This window comes from Dermochelys coriacea, chromosome 6 (assembly GCF_009764565.3).
Source record: "Dermochelys coriacea isolate rDerCor1 chromosome 6, rDerCor1.pri.v4, whole genome shotgun sequence".
Lineage (NCBI taxonomy): Eukaryota > Metazoa > Chordata > Testudines > Dermochelyidae > Dermochelys > Dermochelys coriacea.
Genome location: NC_050073.1, coordinates 16,855,548 through 16,872,055, shown reverse-complemented (window position 1 = coordinate 16,872,055; position 16,508 = coordinate 16,855,548). Strand labels below are relative to the sequence as shown.

General features: G+C 47.8%; 1 protein-coding gene across 1 annotated transcript in view; it reads right to left on the bottom strand.

The window, feature by feature from the left end:
* Window positions 1–15,358, bottom strand: part of DRD4 (dopamine receptor D4) — a 30,126-nt gene extending 14,768 nt beyond the window's left edge. Inside the window, exon 1 of the mRNA XM_038407916.2 lies at window positions 14,857–15,358. Coding sequence (XP_038263844.1) covers window positions 14,857–15,174 — 318 coding nt within the window. The 5' untranslated portion in view covers window positions 15,175–15,358. The remainder of the gene's footprint in view (window positions 1–14,856) is intronic.
* Window positions 15,359–16,508: the final 1,150 nt, after the last annotated feature.

Sequence of the window (16,508 nt, the reverse complement as noted above, 5' to 3'; positions counted from 1 at the left end):
TTGGGGACCCAAAATCGATAGTAACTTCTGAAAGGTCTCAGCCTGGGGTTTTAGTTCCTCTTTAGTCTCCAACAGAGAAGGAGAGAAAAAATATAAAGGAGAATCACTTCTAAATAGAAAAAGTCCGTTTTCCATGTGGTATTAGCAGCATTTATTGATGACTCGTTGCCATGCAGCATGACCCTCCGGCTGCATTAGCTAAGGCACCTAACTCTCTCTTTGATACTTGACTGACTTGGAATTAATAGAGACAGAACTGGCTTCACTAGGTCATGTGATGAATTGCTACCTAATTACAGTAGGTTGCAGAAGATTAGTTTGTCAAGGTACACAGTGTAAAGCTTTAAAGATTTTATATGGCTTCGGCTTCCTTAAATAGTGCTCAAAGGCAACTTAGTTTCCACCCACTTTTCTGCTTTTTAACAGGGAAAAGTGCTCTGTTTTTTCCATGGGAAAGAAACATTGGCAGCATTTCTGCCAAAACTGGGTATCTGTCTAGTGAACACTCTCTTCACACAGAGCAGATAATGGAACTCAATGTAGAAGTGGGTTCCCCCAGCCGCCACCCCCAAAAAAATCCCATATCCTAGGTCTTATAAAATTCTCTAGGTGTGGTTTGCACAGCTCTTGCAAGAGTTGCATCAATAACCAGCCTGCTGAAGGCTCATGCCAGGCCAAGCTAATTAACTAGTCTATTAAACTAGTCCCTATTCAAAGAGCTTTAGTTGTCTTCACATCACTTCTTAGAAGATGGACAGCCATAGGTCTGTGTTTGGCAGAGGTGATACACACTGCCTTTAGGGGAACTTGTGGCACCTTAGAGACTAACAAATTTATTAGAGCATAAGCTTTCGTGAGCCAAATGCATCCGATGAAGTGAGCTGTAGCTCACGAAAGCTTATGCTCTAATAAATTTGTTAGTCTCTAAGGTGCCACAAGTACTCCTTTTCTTTTTGCGAATACAGACTAACACGGCTGCTACTCTGAAACCTGCCTTTAGGGGGATTCACTTTGACAGACAGTGTGGTGTATTGGAAGGCACATAAAGCTAGATGCTTCAGAGACATAAGTCATATTGCTTCAGTGCATAAGTCAATCTCTAGTTGACTTGGGTTAGGAAGAAGCTGTCTTTATGGGCAGAGTCTTCCATAATTATCCAGTATGGGGTTTCTTGCCCCTTTTTTCAGAGTGGTTTTGAGGCCTGTGCTATAAAGGAGATCAGACTAGATGATCACAGTGGTCCCTTCTGGCCTTAGCTCATGGGGAGGGTTCATGGCTGTGAATCCGACGTGGAGGGATATGATCCCCTTCAGCTTGGACTTAGGCACCTAACTCCCTTGGCGAGGAGGGGCATAGGCCACATGCCTCTCCATGGCATTTCCTCCTAGCTAGCTTAGGTGGCTCCTCACTCAGCATGTGAGTTTTTGAGACTCCCATTCTTAGGCGTGTAACACGTAGGCAGCCTGGGTGCTTAGTTCAGGGCTATGGATTTGCCACGTGGCAGGGCACCGAAATGTCAGGCATAGCAATGCTGAGTCTAAGTCCCCTTCGTGGAGCTAACCCAAGATGTCCTGCACCACATAAGAGTGGCCCCTCTGGAGGAATAAGGAGCAGCACTGATGGATTCTGAAAGGAGCTGCCTCTAGTCCTCTTTGACTAGCACTATGGGGACTTCAGGAAGTGGCGCTGAGAGAGAGAGAGAGAGAGAGAGAGAGAGAGAGAGAGACTGACATTCTCACAGCCTAGAGGACCATTGCTAAAGTTACACCAGTAAAATGATTTTTACACGATCCTTGTGAAGGTGTAATTTACCGGATCTGAGATTCTAAGAATTTCCGGTTTATATGCCAGATGCACTGGGAGCAGCCACTGCTGGAGCTCTCTGGTTGACTAAACCAAACAAACTGTTCACTCTAGAAGATAGATATTTTGCACTGCACATCAGAAAACATCCTCTTTCCTCAGGAAAGTGTCAACCAGAACCAGCCTCTTACAGGACTGAAGGAAGACTGAAGGACTGAAGACTGAAGGACTGCTTTTTTTGCCTCTGTTTTCACTAACAAGGTCAGCTCCCAGACTGCTGTGCTGGGCATCACAAAATGGGGAAGAGATGGCCAGCCCTCTGTAGAGATAGAGGTGGTTAGGGACTATTTAGAAAAGCTGGACGTGCACAAGTCCATGGGGCCGGACGAATTGCATCCAAGAGTGCTGAGGGAATTGGCGGCTGTGATTGCAGAGCCCTTGGCCATTATCTTTGAAAACTCGTGGCGAACGGGGGAAGTCCCGGATGACTGGAAAAAGGCTAATGTAGTGCCCATCTTTAAAAAAGGGAAGAAGGAGGATCCTGGGAACTACAGGCCGGTCAGCCTCACCTCAGTCCCTGGAAAAATCATGGAGCAGGTCCTCAAAGAATCAATCCTGAAGCACTTAGAGGAGAGGAAAGTGATCAGGAACAGTCAGCATGGATTCACCAAGGGAAGGTCATGCCTGACTAATCTAATCGCCTTTTATGATGAGATTACTGGTTCTGTGGATGAAGGGAAAGCAGTGGATGTATTGTTTCTTGACTTTAGCAAAGCTTTTGACACGGTCTCCCACAGCATTCTTGTCAGCAAGTTAAGGAAGTATGGGCTGGATGAATGCACTATAAGGTGGGTAGAAAGCTGGCTAGATTGTCGGGCTCAACGGGTAGTGATCAATGGCTCCATGTCTAGTTGGCAGCCGGTGTCAAGTGGAGTGCCCCAGGGGTCGGTCCTGGGGCCCGTTTTGTTCAATATCTTCATAAATGATCTGGAGGATGGTGTGGATTGCACTCTCAGCAAATTTGCGGATGATACTAAACTGGGAGGAGTGGTAGATACGCTGGAGGGGAGGGATAGGATACAGAAGGACCTAGACAAATTGGAAGATTGGGCCAAAAGAAATCTAATGAGGTTCAATAAGGATAAGTGCAGGGTCCTGCACTTAGGATGGAAGAATCCAATGCACCGCTACAGACTAGGGACCGAATGGCTCGGCAGCAGTTCTGCGGAAAAGGACCTAGGGGTGACAGTGGACGAGAAGCTGGATATGAGTCAGCAGTGTGCCCTTGTTGCCAAGAAGGCCAATGGCATTTTGGGATGTATAAGTAGGGGCATAGCGAGCAGATCGAGGGACGTGATCGTTCCCCTCTATTCGACACTGGTGAGGCCTCATCTGGAGTACTGTGTCCAGTTTTGGGCCCCACACTACAAGAAGGATGTGGATAAATTGGAAAGAGTACAGCGAAGGGCAACAAAAATGATTAGGGGTCTAGAGCACATGACTTATGAGGAGAGGCTGAGGGAGCTGGGATTGTTTAGTCTGCAGAAGAGAAGAATGAGGGGGGATTTGATAGCTGCTTTCAACTACCTGAAAGGGGGTTTCAAAGAGGATGGCTCTAGACTGTTCTCAATGGTAGCAGATGACAGAACGAGGAGTAATGGTCTCAAGTTGCAATGGGGGAGGTTTAGATTGGATATTAGGAAAAACTTTTTCACTAAGAGGGTGGTGAAACACTGGAATGCGTTACCTAGGGAGGTGGTAGAATCTCCTTCCTTAGAGCTTTTTAAGGTCAGGCTTGACAAAGCCCTGGCTAGGATGATTTAACTGGGACTTGGTCCTGCTTTGAGCAGGGGGTTGGACTAGATGACCTTCTGGGGTCCCTTCCAACCCTGATATTCTATGATTCTATGATTCTAAGAGCAAGTTGGCTGGAAGAAACAAGGACCACCAGCAATTTGCCCAAGGTCCTTTCTTGCATCTAATCTTTGCAGGCAAGGTTTTTTTTGTGTTTTTTTTTTTTTTTTTTTTTTTTAAGTGACTAGTAATTTTTGGCTGTCCAGCTTGAGACACCTTGAAGGGGTTTGACTTTCAGAAGGTGAGTGCTCAGCACTTTCTGAATAATCAGGCCCTTTTAAGTTGTCTCAGGATAGGGACTCAAACTGAGGCACCCATATATAGTTACTTTTCAAAATCTAGGCTTTGGACTGTAATTACTAGTCTTCACCACCACCTCAAAACCATTCTGGCACCGGATTATAAATATTCTTATAATTCTAGGGATGCATGAATTTGTGTGCCCCATTAAGACTGCATTATTCCAATAGAATCTTTAAGTGTTATCAGTGAAAGAATACAGGTCTCCAAAAAGCCATGGGAAATACTGGAGGGAAGTGTTCTCATTCTTCATCTAGGACTTCAGGAGAAAAGTTCTCTAAATAGGTGAACAAACGCACATAACGCATACATACCAAGCAAGATGATCTTTTATACTATACAGAAACCCAGAGTATCTAACCCCAGTCTAAAGGAATAGGTCATAAATGGTTGAGAAGTACTTTGTCCCAAGTATCTGTTTGGGGCAAATAACCACACCAGAGACCCAGAAATGCCTTGGCTGCAACACTGATGACCTGTAATCGGAGCATGTTAAGTTTAGCAGATGCACTGAAAATCTTCTCCTTTCCTCCTTAATCAATTATAAAGAGCTAAGAGACAAAGTAGTTTATGTAACCAAGCCACACAAATCTGCTTGCCGGTAGAACTTCCTGGTTCAGTTCTGTCTCAAAGCACGGTCGCTCAGTGTGGATTAAGAAAAACGCTCACAGGGTGCGTGATACATTACACTGGTACAGCAGGCATCCAGTCCTGCTCCTGCCCTAGGTGATGGGTAAAACTCCCATTCATTTCAGCTGAAGCATGGGCAGACCCGAGATGTCACATCCCCCTTTCCCTCAGAGGAAATGCAGAAGCCCCTCCACTTGCACTTTGGGAAGTCAGGATTTTAAGAGATCAAAGCTGGGCAGGGTGCAGTTGGAGCAGGAGTACAAGAGATTCTTTGCGGCCTCAACCAGACTTTATTGGTAAGGCACTCTGAGCTTATCAGTATTATGGGGAGCCCTTCATCCTTCCCCCAAAGCTTTGCAGGTCTGGGCTCTTAACTGCTACTCTGCCTCCAGAGGGACAGTGTCCCACACTGACTGTGCCACCAGCCCTCCAGAGGTGCACTGACACCTACGCCTTGCCCCCACCACCATCACCACCACCAATGGGCAGCGTGGCTCCATCTGAAGCATCTTTGGGATTCCTGGGGACACTCCACACTCTCCCCATGGCCTTCCTTCCAGTCAGCTGCTTGGGGGTTGTCACACCAGCAAGACAAGGACACTGTGGTTCTTTCCCCAGGATCTCACCTCCAGCCTTTACTGAGGTGCAGCTCCTGGTGAAGCCACGGGAAATGGATCTGGGTGAGGACGGCAGGTTTTGGGCCCTAGGCACACTTGCAAGGAAAGTCATTTGAAAGGCAAAGCAACCCCTTCCATGTATAAAATGGTCCCTCATAAGTTGACCACTGGCTAACTTGCTTTTAAACATCTCTTCCTTTGCCTACACCAGGAGCTAAATGGAGTTTAAAAATGTGTTCACTGAAGCGTGTTTGTGACCACATTTTGCCACAAAACCCCCAGAGCAGACAAGTCCCGGGTGTGTGTACACGTGTGCAAGATGTATGCATGTACAGTACACATGTGCAACATACAGTTTCCACGTATTAGATAGTGATATACATATGATCAACTACATTTGTCCTGCACACCTCTGACAGTTCTGCAGCACTCTGCCCGCTAATCCACCTCTGCTTGACAGAATTAACCTGACATAGAAATGAGTCCCTTCCACCCCTAAGTTTACTGGTCTGAGGTGTCAGACGGACAGGCAATAATCTAAGATCTGCTATCTCATGAGCCACTATGGTGTGAAATGGATGCTTTGTCCCACTGGGGAGCTGGCATTTCCTGCTCCTGTCCATCAGGATAAGGCTTCTAGCCCTGGTCAGCTGCAAGACATCAAACCTTATGTCACAACATTAGGATTCATAGAAAACTTACTCTAGAAGCATCTCCACTCAGTTAGTTACAGAGTATTGTTCTCTCTTGCAAAGCTCTCAAGAGTTGACTCATACTGCTAAGGCAGGTAAATCAGACAGGAAAAGTAGAGTATGTGGGGTGGGGATTGAAACAGCTTAAAAACAACCCCCCTCTCCCCCCCTCCAATGTTTAAACTAATTCTTTTCAGAAACAACGTGAGACAGATACAAGTGGTGGAATGAAGGTTTTATTGGCAGAGCTTTACAACAACCTGTAGAACTCTTACAAGGAGAAGGACGGTTGTACGGTTAAGGGACTGGACTGAGCCTATAGGATCTGGGTCCAATTGGCCCCTCTGCCAATGGGAGCTGCGGGGGCTAGTGCCTGCAGGTGAAGGCAGTGCGCGGAGACCTTCCCCTCCCAGGAGCCACTGCTGGACATGCCAGCCACTTCCGGGAGCGGCGCAGGGCCAGGGCCTGCCTTAGTCCTGCTGCGTCACCAGACTATTAGTGGCCGATCTCCTGGTTTGGCTGCAGGAGGGTTGGCAACCCTATGATAGACTGGTCGACGGTGGAGCCTCTGACAGTGGATATTAGTCTTAGTGATCTACCGGTTGGTGACCACTGCCTTACATGCTATGCTACTGTGGCTCACAGTCCTGACACCAACAGCCAGCTTTACAAGCATGCACGTCACACCCTAGCTTCCACTGTCCAGGTACTTTTTACAGGGTGACCCAAATACCCTCCCAGTTCTGAGCCTCCCTCAAACCATCTGCCCTCTAGTGTGCAACCCTCTCCTGGAACACTCACAGAAAACCTTCTTCATTGCTCCTTTAAAGAGACAATCCGCTGCTGCTCATTACTTTAACTGGAGTTGGACCAAACACAACACTGTATTGTTTTATAATAGAATGAAAATAAGTTTATTAAACAAAAAGTCATAGGCTTAAGTGATACCAAGTATAAGACAGAACTGCTCAAGACAGTTAAGTTCAAAGCATACTGCAAAGAGCTACAAAAGGGATCTCACAAAACTGGCTGACTGGGCAACAAAATGGCAGATGAAATTCAATGTTGATAAATGCAAAGTAATGCACATTGGAAAACATAATCCCAACTACACACACAAAATGATGGGGTCTAAATTATCTGTCATCGATCAAAAAAGATCTTGGAGTCATTGTGGATAGTTCTCTGAAAACATCCCTTCAATGTGCAACGGCAGTCAAAAAAGCTAACAGAATGTTGGGAACCATTAAGAAAGGGATAGATAATAAGACAGAAAAAATCATATTGTCTCTATATAAATCCATGGTACGCCTGCATCTTGAATACTGCGGATGTGGTAGCCCCATCTCAAAAAAGATATATTGGAAAAGATTCAGAAAAGGACAACAAAAATGATTAGGGGTATGGAACAGCTTCCGTGGTAAGGAGAGATTAATAAGAATGGGACTTTTCAGCTTGGAAAAGAGATGACTAAAGGGGGGGGAATAGGACAGCAGTCTATAAAGTCATGACTGGTATGGAGAAAGTAAATAAGGAAGTGTTATTTACTCCTTCCCATAACACAAGAACTAGGGGTCACACCAAATGAATTTAATAGGCAGAACGTTTAAAAACAAACAAAAGGAAGTATTTCTTCACACAACACACTGTCAACCTGTGGAACTCCTTGCCAGAAGATGTTGTGAAGGCCAAGCCTATAATAGGGTTTAAAAAAGAACTAGATAAATTTGTGGAGGATAGGTCCATCAATGGCTATTACCCAGGATGGGCAGGGATGGTGTCCCTAGCCTCTCTGCCAGAAGCTGGGAATGGGCTACAGAGAATGGATCACTTGATGATTACCTGTTCTGTTCATTCCCTCTGGGGCACCTGGCATTGGCCACCGTTGGAAGACAGGATACTGGGCTAGATGGAGCTTTGGTCTGACCCAGTATGGCTGTTCTTATGTTCTTAAGGAATAAAGATAGAAAGGGTTACAAGAAAAAAGTAAAAATATACTTCTAAGACTAAAACTTAATTTCAGCAAGTTAAAATCTTTGCCAAGCTGGTTTCTCACCTAAACTCAGATCTTAGAGACGTCAACCCCCTTGGTTGAAGGACACAACATTCTGTGATTTCAAGAGCTCTGGCCACTTGAGTCCCCCAAGCGATTGACAGCTATGGAGTTCTCATCCCTACCCCTTTTTTTTAATAGTTCAGTAAATCTTTGAAATCATGCATCTTTTGTCTGGAGAAGCCTATTTATCAGCTCCCCCTAATGTGCATGGTTTTAAAGTCATGTATTTCCAGCATATATCTATAAAGTCCTTTATGGGTTTACCAACATACATCATGCAAGAATATTAATAATCAGTGAGTTTGTAGTTTTCCAACGATATAATACATGCCACTTTTTGGGTAAGTATCATGACAACAGTATGTTAGGTATAGTGAGTAAGTCAGGCCTCACAAGAGTTACTGACACAGAATAGTGAACCACCAATGGGCCTCTGTGTCACATGGCCTCTCCACATTACTCAAAAAACACCACATTTCACCAACCATGAATAATGCAGTTATCCCAAACTCCTGGCCATAAAACCTTTACAGCTCACCACTGTTATATCAATCTTTTCTTTTCTCAGTTATTATAAACAGCACAGGTAGGAAAGGCACAGGTAGGCACCCTTAACATTATAAGACCCCATTTTTCAGTGTTTCTCTCTCTGCTAGACAAACTATTTGAGCTGATTTTATATATATATATATAATAGTTTGTGTTAAAATGGTTAAGCTATTTCTCAGAACAAGGTTATTTTCCCTAAACTTGTTCTGAGAAACAGCTTAACTGTAACTGTAGACCTAGGTATTGTTAATTTTTTTAAAAAATTCAGCCTAAGGCAGAGGGCTGCACACTTCATTGCTTCTGTAGGCTGAGCTCTGTGGGTTAGCCAACTTTAAGTGCAAATGGCTTTTCAGGTTTTCTGAAAAACAAAAACAGTCTATGCATAGAATCTATGTATAACCTCTAGCAATTTTAAAGAATGCTCAACTAAACCTCAATTTGATTGTGAAGCTGTCTAAGATAATCCTTTATTTTATTTTATTTTATTTTAGCATGATGCTTTTGGTCACCTCGCAGACTCCGAGTTCCAATATTGTGTAGTTTCCATAGCATGGGCAATTGCATGGCACTCATTGGTAGCTCACTTTCACATCAATGGCATTTGGATTGTCACTTAGTCTTAAAAGAGATCAGTTTTGTTTGTGGTACGATATAGATAGCAAAGTGTAAAATTCAAGTAATGATGTAATACACCTATGTAGGGACTTACTTTAAACTCACCATTTAAAAGTAGTATTTTCCTTTTTTTTTTTCACCCCCTCCCCCGGGGTCATGGATCAGCATTCCCATCAGTACTCCTCCTGGGCCAAGGAAGCTAATGATCCAACCAGCAGATCAAACAGAGTGATGAATCCTGGTCACATGCCACCGGAGGCACGTTGCGCATACGCTAAGTAGTACACGCACCCTGCCTTATGTCAGGGGCGCCATGTGTCATCCCCCCCATTTTCTGCTCCCCCATACTAGGGTTCCTCATTCAACACCTACCCCATGTCAGATATGTCTCTCTCCCCCTTCCAAAGTACCTTTCTACCCACCCCCAGATTAAAAGGGAAGGATGGACAGCTGGTGCCCTCTCTCTTCCTGGGTTCGCTCAGTCACATAGCTGCAACTGGCCCAGCCACTCCCACAATCCCCTGGACAGGCTCTTACCCATGGAATGATCTCCCCAAGCTGCACACACTGACACTGCTCCCTCTGGAGCAGCTGGGTCTCAACAAATCCAAAAGCCAGCTGCATCCTCCACCTCACCAAGCCAACAGACTAAGACTTGGGATGCCCTGCCTTGTTTCTCCTGGGGCTCTGCCCAAGGCCACACCCACGTGACCTCATCCCTGTGATTTCAACTAGAAATGCTTCATGATGTGGTTCCCATGGCAATGGCCGGTGGGGTCTGTGACGCAGTATGGAGAGGGGTGGATTGACCAGGGAATGTCGTCTAGTTTTACTGGGACTGTCTGTATTGGGGATGGGATAGCAGGGGATGAGCCTGTAACCTGAGCCAGGAAGGGGGTGGGGCCAGGTGATACCTTTGCCCGGGGAAACGGGACAAAGGCTGGAGGAGAGAGCCTGTTGGACAGGCTTTTGGTATCAGTTTTGTGCTGGGTGGTGGAACGTAGGGAACCCCAAGGCTGGGGTCTAAGATCCCTGCCCCCCAGAAAGACTTGACTGAGGGGTCCTGGTTGTACCTACAAGTTCTGTTTTAGACTGTGTTCCTATTGTCCAATAAACCTTCCATTTTACTGGCTGGCTGAGAGTCGCGGTGAATCCCAGGAAGAAGGGTGCAGGGCACTGACTCCCCTACACTCCGTGACAGGGTCATCAAAGCAACTGGTGCAATTATGCTGCCAAGCCTGGCCACACCCCAGTGCTGTCCTGCTAAAAAATAAGTGAAAATGGCTTTTCCAGTTCTCACCAAAATCAACAGATTCTGCGCAGGAATGTCTAGAGCATTCCCTGAAATTTTGGAATTCATAGATTCATAGATACTAAGGTCAGAAGGGACCATTCTGATCATCTAGTCCGACCTCCTGCACAGCGCAGGCCACAGAACGTCACCCACCCACTCCTATGAAAAACCTCACCCATGTCTGAGCTATTGAAGTCCTTAAATCATGGTTCAAAACTTCAAGGAGCAGAGAAGCCTCCCTCCCGTCAACCATGCCCCATGCTACAGAGGAAGGCGAAAAACCTCCAGGGACTCTCCAATCTGCCCTGGAGGAAAATTCCTTCCCGACCCCAAATATGGCAATCAGCTAAACCCTGAGCATATGTGGTTTTCAAAAGTTATTGTGTTAAAGACAAACAGAGATAGGCCATCATATTGAGTATAGGGCCTAACTTTGCTCAGTGCAACACCCTTAATCCTCTCTTGAGGACGAGAGTTTTAGCTGTAATAAAGAAAGTTGTGTTTGAGATATAGAAACACAGCCCATGTCAACCTCAACTAGCTCTTTTGATTTATTATTATTATTGTTATTGTTGTTGTAACAACCAGACGCCTCAGCTGAGTTCAGGGCTTCATTGTGCTAGGCACTAAACAGGCACATCGCATGACAACTCCTGCTTTGAATATATCACTGACAAAAAGGTGGGAGAAAGCAAGCATTACAGGAGTCACTGGTGAAACCCACTGAAGACAATGGCAAAATTCCCATTGACTTAATGGAACCATGATTTCACCCACAATTGTGTCTAAATCTTTTAATCAGCTCTGTAAACCTCAATCACATTATCCATAGAACCACTAATGCCTCTAAAAACCTGAAGTAAGAGATTCCTGCATTTCAACAAGAAACCGCAAGCTGCTCAGGCCTGTCCTGTTGAGGGGGGAATCCGCACTCATCTCTCTGACCTGCAGCACCGTCTGCTCACCTTTCCTTCCCTAAGTGACATGCGAGACAAAGGAAGACCATGAGGGTATTAGTTTCTACGGCAAGTGATGTATCTGACCTGAAAGATTCAGATCCAATTTTTCTCCACTCCAAAGTTTGGGATTCTTAGATTCGATGTTCTCCTCACTACACAAAACCTACTCAGCCAAAACTTGAACTGTTGCACTGGTGTAAATCCAGGAGTAACACCACTGATTTCAATGGGTTATTGCCATGATTTACTCCAGCATATAACTAAGCATAACTTGGCCCACTTTGGTGGGGCAGTTTGAATTGACCTGGACTGAAAGAGAAAGAAAAAAAAAAAAAAAAATCAAGTACTGAAAATCAAGCACCCCATATTCATTCTCACACCCTCCCACATGTAAACTGTATCCCAGCAAGATATCATCAGAAACAAAACTGATGTCTGGCTGTGATAATATAATATAGACTAGCCCTATTAAATTGACCCAGTTTAATTAAAGTTGTCTTTTTAAACTGGTATTTGGCTGCACCCAGGTTGTCCCAGTGTCCAGCACTTATGGGATTTTGAAGTGCATCCAACCCAAAGAAATTCCCCAGGTACTCAGGACTGAATGGAAATGCCTTCTAGATTCACAGACGTATGTAAACTAGCACATTGTACATGCTAATGAGACCTAGATCTACAGTGTAAGAGCCAAGCTATTTTCAGACAATATTGGTGGGGGCTCAGTGCACAGCATTTGGAGCTGGCACAGGTGATGGGGAAGATGGCAGAGAGGACGAGAGAACAAGAGAAATCCTAGCTTCAGAAATTGAGACCATAATTACAGAAGTGACACACATACCCCTGAGAATGAGCTGGTAGGTGCTCACAGACCCTCTTCACCAACATGAAGCTCGTGGTTCAGGCTGTAAATCGAGAGAACAAAGGAGGCGGCAATGGCAGAGCATACAAGTAAAGGCATGATCCTGGGTATCCAACCATCCAAGCTGTCAACACCTGGTTGGCATCACATACAGCCATGCTATTCAAGGAATAGGTGTATTTCCCAAAGGCTGCATTGTGTCAGTCGTCCTTCTGCACCTACCCTCCCACCCCAAACACGCACATTGCACTTCATTGTGCCATCTACAATGCCCAGTACAGAGGGGAAGCTCTCTATGGCATACAATTCTTGCTGTATTTTGTGCTGGGCACTGCCAGTCCACAGAGATTTCAGAGTAGCAGCCGTGTTTTCCACTGAATGCATCCGAAGAAGTGAACTGTAGCTCACGAAAGCTTATGCTCAAATAAATTTGTTAGTCTCTAAGGTGCCACAAGTACTCCTTTTCTTTTTGCGAATACAGACTAACACGGCTGCTACCCTGAGAAAGTGCTCAGCGGTCCATGGACACTGCAAAGAAGGTAAGGGCACCCCAAACCTCACCCTCCCTGGCCTGCTGTCTCCTTTCCCTGATTTTCCTCGTGATATACAACAGATCCAACATGGTCAGGTGCTGGATGGCAGTGTCTCCTCAGAGCTGACCTTCTTGCCTGCAACCTCCAAGTTTCCCTGACACCCTCAATGTCTGCCCCAACCCTGTTCAGCTCTCCTAACCCGCACTTTAACCCTTCTCCTCCAGCCCCATGCTAATCCTATAATCCCTCAGTAAAGCCTCTGCATCTCTCACTCACGTCTGTGTGCGCACGCGTGAGCACAAAAGTGTTCTCACTCCATGTGCTGTGTCCTCAGGGATTTCAGACAATCAGGGGGAGGACACTGCTGCTTGATCACTTTAACCTGGGCTTCCTGGCTCTACTGATGTCTCCAAGCCCTGCTGGGCCTTCCAGGAATTCTCTCTGGTCTGCCCTCCCCCACAACATGCACCTTTGGAGCAAAAAACTGCTGCCTCTCAAACGATTTGGGCACATCCAAACACTAGCTTGAGTGTCCGAGCATAGTCTTTTATGGGCCGTGGGAGTCTTTCCATTGACTTTGATGAGCTTCACTGCAGGATAACTATTTCTATTCACACCTGCAAGGCAAAAGCATCATAGATTCATAGATACCAAGGTCAGAAGGGACCATTCTGATCATCTAGTCTGACCTCCTGCACAGCGCAGGCCACAGAATCTCACCCACCCACTCCTATGAAAAACCTCACCCATGTCTGAGCTATTGAAGTCCTTAAATCATGGTTTAAAGACTTCAAGGAGCAGAGAAGCCTCCCTCAAGTCAACCATGCCCCATGCTACAGAGGAAGGCAAAAAACCTCCAGGGCCTCTCCAATCTGCCCTGGAGGAAAATTCCTTCCCGACCCCAAATATGGCAATCAGCTAAACCCTGAGCATATCGGCAAGATTCACCAGCCACATACTACAGAAAATTCTTTCCTGGGTAACTCAGATCCCATCCATCTAATATCCCATCTCAGGGGATTTGGCCTATTTACCCTGAATATTTAAAGATCAATTACGTACCAAAATCCCATTATCCCATCATACCATCTCCTCCATAAACTTATCGAGTAGAATCTTAAAACCAGATAGATCTTTTGCCCCCACTGCTTCCCTTGGAAGGCTATTCCAAAACTTCACTCCTCTGATGGTTAGAAACCTTCGTCTGATTTCAAGCATCCCAGCTCTAAAGCTTATCCCTCTTGCATACACTACAACTAAGCTTAGGAAAATAAGTGCTCTTTTTAATCATAACAGTTCTGCTGAGATAATGTATTAGGATCAGGCATGTGCTGTATCAGAGTTTCTAATTAACACAGGCCTGACATTCAGTCTGTTCCACATTTGCTACCTCTCACTCTCCAGCCACACGCAGAGCAGAAAAGTTACTCTCACAAAGTATTTTTGGCTGGGCTACCACTAGGAGATTTCTGCTACAGACCTGGATGGCAGACTTCCGCAAAACCGGCCACCACTCATGCAACCAACATAATAACCGTCCATCCAAGTATCTACAGCCAGATCCTCGCTCCAATTGCCGAGATGTTTCACATCCACGCGTTTCAGCTGGGCAGAGTGGACACATCTCGAAAGAAGCTTAGGAAACTGCTTTTTGCTTTCGATTGGGAACCCGTTTGACAGGCCCCTAAAGAAACAAAACACAACCCTAGGGGTAAAACCATCCCTCGCCCCCGCCTGGCGGAGCTAGCCCCGGAGGCTACGTCTACACTGCCCGCCAGGCCTGGCTTCGGACTCAGGTTTGAGACCAACCCCCACAAATCAATCCGACTGGGGGCAGCAAGCACTCAAGCCCCAGCTTCTGGGGGGCTCAGAGCCGCATTCCCACCGTGACTGGGGTCCAAGCCCTGCCCCTTTGCCGTGTGGCTGCGGCTCAAGCCGCCGAGCTGAGTCAGAAGAGCGGCGAGGCGCCGCCTGGCCGCACTAGCCGGGCTGGGAGAGGGGGACGCAGCAGTTCCCACCCCAGGCAGCCGGCGGCTGGGAAGCACCCGGGGGCCCCCGCCGGGCCGCCTGCTGGAGGGGGCGGGCTCTGACTCACCTCGGAGTAGACGTAGAGGGGCAGGACGAGCAGGGCCAGCAGCAGGTCGGCCGCGGCCAGGCTGACGATGAAGTAGTTGGTGGCGGTCTGGAGGGCGCGCTCGGAGCAGACGCTCAGGCAGACCAGCAGGTTCCCGCCCACGACGCAGAGGATGAGCGAGACGCCGAAGACCAAGGCGGCGAAGTTGTAGCCGGGCGCCGCTGCCCGGCCCGCGGTGGCGTTGCCCAGCTCCCCGCTGCCGCTGCCCGGCATGACGGCCCGCCCGTCCCGGGGCACCCCGCCGGGGCCCAGGCGCAGCTGCGGCCGGGGGCGGCTCATGGGCTTCCCCGGGCCCCGCGGTGCTGCGTGCGGGGCTCCGCGCCGGGGCCGCCCATGCCGCTGGCGGTGGGAGCGAGCCGGCAAGTCAGCCCGGCTCCTTCCGCCGCCCCCCGGGCTAAGGAGGCGGCGGCGGCCCGGAGAAGTCCCGGCCCCGCAGACGCAACTTTTCCCGGCCGCACGCGAGTGAGCCGCGAAGGCGGGTCCCGTCCCGGGGGTGGGGCGCGGCCGCCGGCTCCCAGCCGGGCAGGGCGGGGCCCGCTCCTGGCGCCCGTCCTCGCTTGGGCGCGGCACCCGCCCCAGGAGCCGCTGAGCGCGGCGGGCTTATGCAAAGGGCTGGGGCGGCAGCTCCGGCGGGAGCAGCGGGGGGTGGCCCCCAGCCACGTGGGCGGACAGGGGGCAAACCACAGTAAATCGCGCTTCTCCTGCAGCCAACTCGCGGCGACCCCCCCCCTTTCCTGGGCCACGACCCGGACTCGTCCCTTTCCCCGCGGCGGGAGCCAGAGGTGCCTCGGGGGGCAGCAGCTCCGCGGCGAGAGCGTCTCCTCCCCCCCCCCCGGACAAGTGTCCCCAACGGGACACACGCGGCGCCTGGAACAAAGCTGCGGCGAAACCCTCCAGCTCTGTCCGAGATCACAAGCCCTGCTCTACGGCAGCCTACCCCGACAGCTCCTTAGGCAGTAACGGGGTTAGCGCAAGGAGACTTGGGGCCGGCTTTACCCGCCACATTCACACACACGTAACGAAACACTGATCACTCCTTCGATTTGGAGAAAATCCATTTCTGTTGTCTCGATCCTACTCCGGGGCAACACTCCTCCTGCAGCCAAAGGGAGCCGTATGTAGAAAAGTGGCCTGAGAATTAACCTACTGCTAATTTCTACCTAAATTACCTTTTTTCCTAGCCTTCCATCTGTCCTAAACAAACAACAAGGAGTCTGGTGGCACCTTAAAGACTAACATTTATTTGGGCATAAGCTTTCGTGGGTAAAAAACGCCTTGTTGTTTTTGTGGATACAGACTAACGTGGCTACCCCCTGATGCTTGACATCTATCCTAAGGTATTTATATAGCTCCAGTTCCCATAAAATCAGGACTCATTACACTTTTTAACCACGCAGACAAAATATCATGCCAGCGTTTTACTTCCACACTGCTGTTATTTTTTATTGTTATTATGTTGTTACTTGGATTAGCTGTACTTTTCTGTGTATAGCTGGGGACTTGGGGTTTAGTGCCATTGAAATGAACGGAGCTGAACCTATTTACAGCAGCTGAGGATCAGGCCCTTTAGAATCAGGGAATTCTCTACACTGTGGCGTGTGAACTCTACAGGT